At 35.8% G+C, this 13338-nt stretch overlaps 1 protein-coding gene across 5 annotated transcripts in view; it reads left to right on the plus strand.

The window, feature by feature from the left end:
* Window positions 1–13338, plus strand: part of SOX6 (SRY-box transcription factor 6) — a 647578-nt gene that overhangs the window by 492421 nt on the left and 141819 nt on the right. For all 5 annotated transcript variants that reach the window (XM_064288384.1, XM_064288383.1, XM_064288385.1 and 2 more), the window contains exon 8: window positions 8959–9079. In XM_064288384.1, coding sequence (XP_064144454.1) covers window positions 8959–9079 — 121 coding nt within the window. The remainder of the gene's footprint in view (window positions 1–8958; window positions 9080–13338) is intronic.

Raw genomic sequence — 13338 nt, forward strand, 5'->3', positions numbered from 1 at the left:
CTCTCCTTTCCCTGTTGACCCTATTCCAAAGTAAGCTGATAAACTGGATGATTTATACTAGCATGTAAGTGAAAAGCAAATGTAACACTGCTACTTGATGAAATAAGATCATGGGGCTTCTTTAAGGCACCTGTATATCCTAGTGCCTAGCACAGGACCAGGCATACAGTGATAGGTGGTCAATCAATGGTGGTTGAATAGTTGAATGAAAAAACACTGCTGCCTTCTCTTATGGAGTTACCATGTTTCTCAGGAGCCTAAAAGGTCATTTTTTGTGTATGGAGATCTTCATTTCAGAGAGTAGGGAGTACAAATCAGTGGGAAGTGCTAGGATTTAAGATTATGTTAGTTCTAAACTCATGTTCTTTCATTTGAAAATTCAGTATTTAAACAAAACATGTACAAATGAATAAGAGATAAAGTGATGACTTATGACTACTGATTCTGTCAGATTAATGATATATTTGCCATTTAAAAATGCAGAAAGAGTATATACAGTATGCTGAGAATATAAAAAGAAGTGTTAACACAAGGAACAGGATTGGTTCTTTCAGGATGACTAACGTTTCTTCTCTGAATATAAAAAAAAAAATACCTAAAGAAAAATTTTAAAACATATGGTATTGACCTGATAGATGAAGTCAACATGCTCTTATTCTCAAAGATCATTTCTCTTCTGTGTAACCAAGGAAGAGAGCTGGAAAAGTTCTTGGCTGTGAAGTGAGTTTTGAAAGAGCTATCTTAAAGAAGATGAAACTATCAAATAGAACTGCTTTGTTTGCATGTCCTACTATTGGTAGTGAGGGTGGAGACATAGGAAGTTACAGATCAGATGTGTCTTTTCCATTTCTTCTGTCAATATTTTAGATATTTTGTTTAGCATGTTTGATAGTCTAAATTAATAAAGAGAAGTAAACTACTAGTAAAGTTTTTGCTTTTTTCTTCAAATTAACTTTTTATTAAGGTATAATATAAATACAGAAAGGTACACATATTATAACTGTAAAGTTTACTCTTCTTTAATGTTCAAACTAAAATATATGACTTTGAGAGAACAAAGCCTGAGTTTTTAAAAGAATGATTTTAAAGTGTAACATCTTAAATTGGTTCTACTTTTTCAGGAGTTTTCTTGGCCCTTTAGTGAGGATTTTGAGAAGAATGCCAACTATATATATGCTGAGTTCTAGGAAGAAATTGTATTATGTTAAAGATGAATTTTTGCAATGATAACAAAATATTTTGTGTATTATCCTGGTAGGACTACTTTGAGGGAGAGAGAGAGACAGAAAGGAAGAGAGAATGGTGTATCCATTGAATGTTGGTGGGGAACACCTGGGAAGATGGGGTTCTGTGTTTTTAAATGCTCTAGAGAATTATTGACCCAGAATTGCTCCTGATGAAATTTTGGTTTGATTATTCACCTACTAGAGGTAGCCAGATTCTCCAAAAGCAAGAATTTGCCATCCTCCATTAACTGTAACAGCCAGAGATTTGCTGAATATGCCAGACAAAAAGCAAAGAAGGTAGTATTATGATGTATTTAAAAATCATACTTATGGTCTTGGAATGGGAACTGCTATAGCTCTCTATACCTTTCACAGTTGCATTAACCATATTTTCCTATTTAAATTAGTGCTTAGAAAACCAGCTTGTAGGTCCCAGATGGTTCTCCACCATTGGTCATTTAACATAAAATACCTACTTTTTTCTTAACGCTGTGATAGGAGCAATGGGATGTATAGAAATGTAAGTGGCACAGGCCATTCAGGATGCTCCATTTCCTTGGTGAGAGGTGATGAATGAATTGTAGCAATTAGTGGACAGCCAGGTAGGCAGTATATAATTTAAGGCACCTTTGTGTACTTTTGTGACTATTGTCAATCAAGAGAGGTTCAATATGGTGACCATTGCATTATATTTTCTAAAGCAGGGTAAAGTGTAGTCTTAATAATTTAAACAGACTAACAGAAAAAAAAAAAAAAGAGATCTGAAATTAAAAAGGCTTCTGTTAAGGCACTGATGTATATGATCAAATGAGACTCTTTCACTCTTAACTGTCCAGAATTAACTGAGGTCCATATACTGTGGTTTGGAATGTACTTTTTGGCAGTAAGAAGATAACTTCCTGACCTTGAAGGTTTTTCATGTAATGGTTTCTGGGGCCTTAACTTCTTTTACTCTAGACGCTGTAGCTTCTGCAGTGGTACCATTTTACGTAAATAAGTCAGGGTTATTCTTTGCAATAAAGAATATGGCAGTTACAAAAGTTGTCCTCCTCCCTCTTTGACTGTTTCAGTCTATCTGTGTGTGTTTCCCCTCCCCCTCTGTCTTTCTTTCCCACTCTATCGTGATGTACGCCACACATTAGAAACATTCCTTCCAACAACTTAAGGTAGCTTTCTACAATTAAACCACATAAGGAAAGATTTTCTAGAAATAAAACATCAAAAAAATTCTCGCTTCTTTAAACCTTAAACCAAAAATATCCCCAGAAGTCTTCCTAAAACCAAACAACAGTTTAGCTTAACTAGTAAAGAATGTCTGCCTTGAGCATTGTGCTCTTTTAAGATCTATCTATATGGGATCAAACTGACAACAGCAACTTGAAAGATTAGATAGAAAAGTTAGGGGGCATGAGTTTATGTTAATGGGTGAGAAACAACTCAGAAAAGGAGGGTGAGAATTGTTGCACAACTGAAAGAATATAATCAATGTCACTGAACTGTACATGTAGAAATTTGTTCAATTGGTGTATGCTTCAGCTGTGTATTTTCTCATCAACAACAAAAATAAAATAAATTATAAAATGAAAACAAAATTCTCCTTCACTGTCCTTATCTCAGTAATAGACATTAATATGCACATGATTTTCAGTACAAACACTTATTACCCATCACTGAAAAAAGTTAAATAATCTTCATGAAAGAGAAAATGAGTCCCCCTGAGTGTCACTCAGTTTGCATATTAGCGCTTAGCCAGGTCTCTGCCAAGTTGCTCTCTGACTGACTGCTGCAGATGCTCTTTCTCAAGTATTCTGAGTCATATCTTTAGTGCAAGTCTTCAGGGACAAACAATAGCACCTGTTCCTCACAAGATATCAGGCCAGTTAGCCCATTCATGTATCTTTAATGAAGCTCTGGGGCAGATGGCAAAAAATGGCATCATCAACAACTTAGTGTAGAGAAAACAAAGGGGCTAAGTGTTGATGCAACAATGCTGTTTTACGAATAGGAAGGGACAGAACCTACGTGTTTCACATGCATCTGCTGCTGTCTTGATTCTCAGAAAGATGTGAGGAACACCCTAGCAGTTAAAATTCCTGGGCATGCAGCCTATTTGATCAAGAATGTGTTGTCAACCCTTTCCAAAAGGGAAAACCTTCGGTCAGAGATTGTGAAAGTTTAGAATTAATGGACAGTTGTGCTTTGGGGCACACAGTTTCTTTCTTTCATGATGCAGTGACTAAGTTTCACCCATGATGGAGTCCCTTGTTTCTCGTTAGTCATTCGGGTTACATACCCAGCCGGTTAGTGCTTATATCCAAAGCAATAAAAATAATGTTTTCACGCTCAAAGATATATTTTTGGCCACATCTGGTTTTACTGTTTGAACTAGCAAAATCAGTTTTACCTCTTTACCTATAAGATAATTAAAGGACGTCTGAATTTGTGCTAAGGGAAAGCTATACCTAAAAGAAAAAGGTATTATTTGAGGTTTTGATAACTCGTTGGAAAAGACATGTGGAGACTGGTCACTCTTAGATAGAGTGAGGGGAATTCTATTATTTTTTATTCTTTAATAAAATATTTGGGGGAGTTGCTATCTCCAAAGTGACTGCTTTTCTAGAATGTCACCAACAGGAAAATAGGATGATGGGAAGAAAGAGGAAAAGCAGGCTTACATTCTTCAGACAAAGGTGGGGCTTTTCTATACCTTCAAAATTCTTTATTTGCTTTAAGCACTGGCACTCAGTGCAGTGAACTGAATTCACAACTCCCACAGGAGGAAAATATTTGGGTGCTTATTTGACTGTCATATGGCTACCAAGCTCTATTTCCTTGTCTTTCCCCCCTACCTTGTCCTTGCTTTCCATTTCTGTCCTATCTTAAGCCAATAGTCTTTTAGTAATCATAATAAATGGAAAGCTATGGGAGAGGGGATTGTTGCTTTAATTCATGTTTTCTGCTCATATCATTTGCACTGGGTCATACTGGTGACCTTTCTGTAAAGGATGGTAGTTGAAAGTATTCTTAGACTTTTATTATACTTGCTAGTATTTAAGATACACAGTTCTTTAAAATGGTGTCACGCTGGGGCAATCTGATTAAAATTGGTGGGTTGTTATCGATGGCAATGCCCTGGCTGATACTGTACCATCGTTTTGAAAGATGTTACCATTGGGGGCAAATGGGTGAAGGACACATGAGACCTCTGCAGTAGATACTACAACTGCATGTGAAGCTAAAATTTTGTTAATAAAAATTTCAGTGAGATAATTGGTATCACAAATAATTATGTTCTTTATCTTATTTCAGTCTGTTTGGCATGCTTAATAAAGTAATTAAAAGTACCGAGTTTGGGCCTGACATACTTGAACTTGAATCCTGGCTCTACCACTCTTTAATTGACCAAATTACTCAACCTTTCATGGCCTTGTCTTCCTCATTAAAAGAATGAGGGTAATAATCATAAGTATTTTATAAGGTTTTGAGGATTAAATGAGATAGGGCATAAAAATCACTTCCCTAGTACTAGACATATAACAGACACTAAAAAAAGTTACCTTCTGCTATGATTATTCTTCTTATTTTTGTCACTATTATTACTTCTGTAATTAGAGCTAAAAGAGGAGTTTTTCATCATCTTAGCCTAGATTCTAACTGGCTACTGGTTACTCTGACTTATCTTAAATAAAAAACACTTTGAATTTTCACATCTTTGTTTTACTTAAAATAAGTTAAGGACAATTTTAACATTTGGAGCTAAATGATCACTGCTAATGAATGTATTATAATAAATTATTGAAATTTTAACTAAATATTGATATCAAATTATGTGCAGGGTACAAAATAAGAAAGAGGTAGGAAAGATTTTACTGAAAATTGAACAACATTCATAGTATCCAAACTCTGGAACCAACTCAACAATATGCCTCTGAAACACAAAATCGTTTTCAACTGTAGACCTCAAGGTTTGCTCTGCCAAAGCAGTGTACACTTAGATCTACTTGATAGAATTAAAAAAGCACTGGATAGGGTTCTAGACTCTAGACACAACTCTGTCACAGAGAATGTGACATTTGGCTCCTGTCTTTTACCTTCTCTAGCCACCTGATTGCCCGTATATAAATTTCAGGGTTTGGGCTAGATTAATGATTCTCAAAGCAGGGTCCCTGGACCAGCAACATCATCTTCACCTGGGAACATGTTAGAAATATACACTTTCTGGCCCCACCTCATATCTCTTGATTTAAAAACTGTGAATCCAGCCAAGCAATCTGTGTTTTAACAAGGCCTCCTGTTGATCCTGATATACACTGATGTTTGAGAATCACTGCTATAGATTAAATTTGAGTCTAAATTTCAGGTGGTTGGCCCCAACCCTTCTGAGTTTCTGATTCAGTAGGTTGGGGTAAAGCCTGAGAATCTGCTTTTTTAACAAACTCCCAGATGATACTGATGCTGCTGATCAGTTACCACACTTTGAGAATGACTGGATTAGATCATCTTTAACTCTAATTCTATGATTCTGCGTCCCCCCCCGCCCTTATTTACCTTGTCCCTCAACCTACTGAAACTGCTTCTGGGTTAATAGTTAGCATTTAAAGTTTCTAACATACATTATAGAGTGTGATGGACAGAAAGGAGTTTTCTTTAATTCTTACAGCTCATATCAATATGAAACACCTACAGCTCCTTTAGATTGAAAAAGACCCTAGATTACTTGCTTATCTCATGTACATTTCTAGTTACAAAGAAAGTATCTTTCTGACACCAAAATTCAAGAGTTAAACTCTGATCCCTAATTGACATTGACCCCCTTATTTTGTCCCATGATCTGAAGTGCCTAGGTGACCAATGTAAAAATAAAATTATATTTTCATTCTAAGATTCTTTTTAGTTAATAACACTTAAGAGCCCACGTTATGTCTTCAGGTGAGCCTATGTAACTTGCCCTCTTCTTTTTCATGGTTTCTAGATACTCAGGATGGGATAATTCTCCATGAGGCCTGGTGTCTGTTAAGAACATGACATACCCCTGCCTGCCAAACTGAATTATTTAGTTGGCTTATATTTTCTTTTTTGACTTCAAGTTATGGCTAAGATCTGCTGTTCATTGTTTTCTCAGTAATTTGATAATTTTCTAGTTATTAAATATGCAAACTATGGTTATTATGTGCCAGGCACTGTGCCACAGGTTTTACTTTTATTGTCTATTTAATCCTCTTAATAATCATGCACGATGGTATCATTAGCTTCAATTTTTACATGAGGAATTAGACTCAGAAAGGTTAAGTAACTGTCCAAGGTCACAAATGGCAGTGTATGGTTTTGAACTCAGGTTTGTTTGACAGCAAAGCCTTGTTAGGAACATAGATTCTCAAAAACGTGTTGAATGAATGAACATGGGAATCACTATATCATACTATCTTCCTAATGTTGACCTTTAAAAAAAATCATTAAATTATAAAGTTAGAAAGGCTCTTATAGGTCATTATCTAATCAGGTTCCTAGTGATGCAATCTCCTTTAAAGCATCTCTAACATAAGGATATACAGCCTCCACTTCACCAAAGTATGTAAAGAACAGACACTCACTATCTCTTTAATCAGAGAGATTGTTGGATAACTCATTATGGGAAAATTCTTCTTTGCATTAAACTTCCCAAATATTCCTTCCTGTTGAGACAAATTCTGCGCTCTGTAGCTACTCAGACTTAATCTGATCCTCTTTCCGTACATCATTTCTTCATATATTTGAAGACAACCCTTTTATCTTCTCTGTCCCATGCTAAATATTCCCCATTTTTTCCAGTTACTTCTCAAGAACCACAATACACAATAGTAACTTAACTAAACATTTGTTAAATGAAACAAGGGTCTAATAAATATATAATATCATACCCAGACTCCTCACCTTCCTGCTGCCTTCTTTAGAGTCTGAAGCATCTGCACTATGTTCTATGCACATGCTAGGAACATATTTCTTCTAGAAGAAAATGAAATTACCTCCTTTGATGTACTCTTGCACTGAACAATTGTCACACACACACACACACACAATATATATATATATTCTTCTTTATTCCCTGGCATAGAATATTAACCTCATCTTTGACACCTCAAAGATGTTGTGCCTCAGATCACAACAAAGTGGAATTGTACAGCAAACCCAGGGCTTTTCTTCAGGGTTAAAGGCAAGACCTGGGCACTAGGGGATCGGCTTCAATTTGAGCAGGCTAAGTTTATACTCTAATGTACAAAACTAGGGCTTACTTCAGCTAAAATGGAAGAAATAGCTGCCCAAAGCTAGTTTCTTTCACGCCCCACTGGCAAGGTAGTAATTGCACAAAGACCTTTTTATTATAAGTTGATTTTCCTGAGAAATGAATTCAGAAAAATACTGTAAAGTGTTTATTTTTTGCTTGCCCTTTATTAACCCACATCTTAAGGCTTTCCCTAGAGAAAAGCTGTTGGTAAATGAAACCTCTTAGACCCACACAGAAGCATTTTTGCACTACGTCCCTGGCTGTGGAGGGACAGAACAAGGCAAGTTGGCACTATTTAAACAGGGTTATCAGCCAGAATATGAAATTTTGCCTAAAGTGAAGATTTAGGAATTTAAACAGGGAAAGGGTTTGGGGTCAGTAAAATTACTGGCAAAGGTTTACATCTTAAAAAGGATGTAACGCAGCCCTTTTATGCTAGTAAATAGGCCAGAGGCTGTTTGAATTTAAAGATAATTCCTTTTGTACATCTGAGTTTTGATCTTTAAATAAGGAAAATCCTATAGTTCAACCTATTAAATCATACTCTAAAAGCCAGGGAAAAAAACCTTCCTGTGATGCTATCCTGGAATGAGGGCAGAATGCATAGAGTAAAGAAGGGAGCTAGGAAATTAAAATGTGATTTTCACAGGCATGATTCTGTCATAGCTCTTATTTTCTTTATATGGAATACAAATACTGATATAGAGTGAAGATTTTCTATTTTGCATTTTTGTGCTCTTTGATACATTTATTGAGGTCAAATGAAATTTGATATAGTAGGATTTATTATGAAATGCTCTCTGAATACAACTCCATAATTACTGAGCTACATGGTAGTGCATAAAGCTGTAAAACTGCTTAGCCAGACAAGCAATTTATATGTTACATTGAGGTGTGTATGGCAAAGAATATTAGTTTAATTGGGAGTCAAGATGTGGTAGCCTTAAATCTGGAAAGCTCTGTTTAACATAATGCAGTGAGCTTTAAAATAGAATACCTGAACTGGGGAGATACAGCTTTGGGGATATATAACAATTAGACATTATTTTCTGACCAAGGATGTGAAATAGTATTTTCGAAATAAAGCATGAACTGCAAAGCAGGTGAAAGGGCAAAACCTCCCTGCATTTTACAGTGTAAGAAAAGATGCAAACTTTTTTTTTTTTCTAGCTCTTTGTTTAAAAGAAAGAAACAAAGAAAAAAAAAAGAGAGAAAAGAAAACCATTAACTAGGGTCTGGTGGAAACAGAGATGAGGCAAGTTCACAGTGAAGTTATGTCTCTAATGTGCTAATGGAATCTAAGAAAAGGGGTTTGGTGGAATTTGCCTGAATCCTCTCAGGGAGCAGTATGGAATGAGGTTAGAGGTGAGTGGTTGCGCGGGTACCAGCACACCACCAGGGGTGAAAAACAAATACTCCCTGGCATACATTTGCTCTCCATCTGATCATAGGCTCTCTTCTGTTTAGCAGGTTCAGGGTCACATGCCTCCGCTCATGATCCCAATTTTTCCACATGACCAGCGGACCCTGGCAGCAGCTGCTGCTGCCCAACAGGGATTCCTCTTCCCCCCTGGAATAACATACAAACCAGGTAAGTAAAGAAGGATTTAACATTCTTTCAGAAATGCTAAGTTCCACGTTTTTGCTTAGCAGTCACAACAAACACAGGAGTGTACAAGGGAATTATGAATGAAAATATCATACGCGCTTATTTTAAAGGAAATTTAGAATTAGGCAGAGGGGTAGAGTAATAAACTAATGGATTCCTAAAAACTTTTGCTTTTTCTTCTTTCACTTGTGTGTGTTCTGAATTCACAGATAAAATGCTACTTTTCCTGGGGACTACAACATTTTTTCAGTTCTCTCTCATACCTTTACCATGAATAATTGTCTTTGGTTAAAGATCCTTTCCTCCTTCTGAGAGCTTTTCTACTCTGAGAGAGTGGTCACATACAGTATAAAATGTCGTTATTGTTTGTTGTCTGATTTCTCTTGGGCAAAAAAAGTAAAAACTGGGCTGATTTAATTAGCTTACCACTAATAAAGGTAAAATTATTTTTTATTTTAGTCTAAATAATAAAGCATTCAGTAATATTTTTTCATTTATCTTTGAGCCTCAAAAAGCAGGTCACATAACCTTGCAGTGAAATATGTTTTTAAATGATTTAGCAAATGTTATGGTTTTTCTTTATTCCTCTGAGTTTACTGGACTCCTGGGGAATTCAATTAGGAGCATAATGGTTTGAAGCTTCTTTCAGAGCCTCCTTGTAAACAGGGTTTAAACTGTTTAAAGATATGTTGCCAAAGGAATCCAGTGTAAGAAGATAGTCAAGTAAATGAAAGTCAACCTTGATTTCATTTGTGCATTCTTTATAAGTGACCTCAGCTCAGAAGTAGTGACCTTGTTCTACTCATTAATAATTTCTGTGTCAAGTTCTTTTTAACACATTAACCTGATTCTATTAACTACCAAATCTGAGTGCAGCCATTTATTTGGGGATAGGGCTCACAACGTGAAAAGGCATTTTAATGTGCTTAAATAAATAATAATATATAAATCACTGTTAAGCAAGCTGACTAAATAGCACAAAAACAAACCTACTGGGTTTAGCATCTATTAAATTGCCTATTGCCATTGATTATTCTTTTGCATTTGGTGTAGAACTCCCTTCCTTATGAGGAAATGTAGGGTGTCTGTGGCAAAACTCAAATGATTTAAGGAATAAAGATGTTAAGAGATCGGCTAACTTAAAGACTGACTTGAAAAGGTTTTTGGATACCTGAATAAAAGAAAATTGTGTCAGTCAAATTGCTAAAAATTCTTTTTTTCTAGAGCAGAATTTTTAGAGCCACTTATACTCCCTATGAAATTGGTATCCATATTAAGGACAGGTGTGTGTTTTGCCAGAGAAAATCTTTCTGTCAGTTCAGTGTTTTAGACTTTCGCTGATCTCTGTAAATAGTTTTGAACTGATTCTTCAGTATAACTTCCTTTGGAACGTTGATGTTAACTGAATGTACTCGTTTGTCCTGAGTCTGCGTTGTTGCCCCTATACCAGCCTTAGAAACCTTTTAAATGAACTATCTGTGGAAACTCTTAACTTTATTTCAGTGTTTTCAAATTTAAATTCTCCAATTTCAAAACCAGATATGGGCCTTGTTTTTTACTAGACTTACACATATTTAACTATGTTATTTCCCTGATTTTGTAAATAACAGTATTGTTATTTTTCACTGTTCGATTATTTTAGACCCATTATTTAAAAGTCATCTCAAACAGCATCAGTGAAAGCGTGCCCTGGAGCTGAGAAGGCTGTGGAGATCAGGACAATATCGCACAGGAGCGAGTTCTCAGCATGGACCAGGGGCGCGGCATACACTAGTGTGCTGGGTTAGAGAACCGACATTTTAAAATATTAGCTAAACTGTGTTGGCTAAGGCAGAACAATAGATTTGCACATGTAGCAAGATTTTTAATCATAAGCAAGGATGGTACAAAAAGTTATTTTTTGGTGACTTCTAAGTTATATTGAAGAATGTAATTAATCAGAATTCTTAAATTTTTAATATTTTGACTAATGTAGGCTTTATTGTAGCTGAAAATTATACTTAAATAGATTGAACTAGTGTTTTTTTACTCTAACAGTAGAGAAATTACCTTCTTAGGAGACTTAATCTTGCAGTGTTACTTTGTCATTCACATGAATTGGGGAGAGGAGACTACCATCACTGGAGTCTGGACAAGGAAAATATTTTTTCCAAACTGAGCTTTGATAACTTGACTGGGAGTACATGTGAGATAATGACTAAATTTTTATAACAGAGTAGCTTTGTCACATATGAAAACCTTGAAATGGTGCCATAAATTTTTATTCTGGTCCCCTAAGCAAGAGGATGGGCAGGCACTACCTTGGATTTTATAAATTAAAAAATAAATGGCTCTTCATAAGAGAGTTATCCCCCTCTTTTTGCCCCCCTTCTACCTTGCTCATAACCTGAGCACTGATATTTGAGAAAATTAAGAAATATGCCGCTTCCACAGTTGTCAGTGTACATATCAGACCAAGATATATTTGCCTAAAGAATAAAAGCAATTAGTAGCCTCCTTTTTTTTTCATATACCAGGAATAATGCTTATGACCCATGCAGTTTATTTCAGGGTTTTTAAAACAATTGCAGTTGGAATGGCCTTCAAGTTACCTGATAGATACTAGGAGTAGGATCCATACCTACTTCTGGCTCCTTCACTTATGTCTTAGTTATAACATGATAAGAACTAATGTTTATTAAATAATTACTGTGTGCCAAACGCATTTATTCTACATGGATTATTTTATTTCACTCTCACCAAACATGTCATTTAACCTTGCAGAACCTCTCTTTTAGTCATCTAAAAAATGTGGCATAATTTGTCCACTCCTTGGTGTGGGTGTGAAGATTAAATTAGGTAAAATATGTTAAAAATTTTTTGAAAATTCTAAAGCACTAGGATGGTGGTAAAGCCTGAACGTGAAACTGAGTAAATTTAACTGGCTCACTACACTATATCCTTATTCATTAGAAATGTCCCAAAGCTGAACATTTGAGTGACATAGAGTGTCCCTCTGCCTGATGACCATAAGCAATTTTAGAAGTATACCTAATGCTTCTTTAAAAAAAAAAAAGCTTATTTTTGTTGTTGATGTTGAAAATATACACAGCAGAACACACACCAATCCAACAATTTCTATATATACAAACAGAGACACTGATTACATTCTTTAAGTTATATAACCATTCTCACCCTGCTTTTCCAAATTGTTCCTCCTCCATTGACATAAACTCACTGCCCCCTAAGCTTCCTATCTAACTTTTGGAATTGTGGTTGGTTGTCAGTTTGATCCCATATTAAAAAAAAGCAAAAACAAAACCAAACCTGTTGCCGTTGAGTCGATTCTGACTCATAGTGATGCTGTAGGACAGAGTAGAACTGCCCAATAAGGTTTCCAAGGCGTGCCTGGTGGATTCAAACTGCCAAACTCTTAAGCACTATACCACCAGGGTTTCCTGACCCCATAAAAAAAATCACAATGCTCAAGGCAGACATTCTGTACTAGCTAAACTCTATTATATTTTTGGCTTAAAGAAAACTTCAGGGGATATTTTTGTTTTAAGGTTTAAAGGTTATCTGAGGGCAATAGTTTCAGGGGGTCTTATAGCCTCAATGGTTCCAAAAAATCTGAATTCTGTGGGAATTTTAAATTCTGTTCTGCATTTTCCCCCTTTTGATCAGGATTTTTCTCTAGAATCTTTGATCTAAACATGCAGTAATGGTAGCAAGGCACAGTTTATTTCTGTTCTTATGGCAAAGGAAGTAGTTGTTCATGGAGGCAATTAGCCACATGTTCCATTTTCTCCTCCTATTTCTGACTTTCCTTCTTCCTCTGTTGCTCCTGGTGAATAGAGACCAATTGTTGTACCACTTGCAAGCTTTTAAGACTCCAGGCACTACACAATGAACTCGGTGGTAAAACAGAAGCACTAAACCTAATATTAGGCTAATTAACTGGGAATCCCATGAAACTATGACCCTAAACCTCCAAACCAATAAATCAAATCCTTTAAGGTATTTGGTTGTATATAAGCAGCTCCAGCAGCTGCTCTTTTCTGTTGTAGTTGTAAATATATCTATCACATGACATTTGCCAGTTCAGCTTTTTACAGGTGTACAGCTTACTGACATAATTGTGTTAATCAGCTGTGCAATGCTTTTTAATTCCTTTGTTTTAGTTAGCATTTATTGAGCACCATTTATTCACTAAACTTTATATATGTTGTTGCTGTTTTTGGAGCCCTGGTGGCGCAGTGGTT

The sequence above is a fragment of the Loxodonta africana genome, chromosome 7 (genome assembly GCF_030014295.1).
Source record: "Loxodonta africana isolate mLoxAfr1 chromosome 7, mLoxAfr1.hap2, whole genome shotgun sequence".
Lineage (NCBI taxonomy): Eukaryota > Metazoa > Chordata > Mammalia > Proboscidea > Elephantidae > Loxodonta > Loxodonta africana.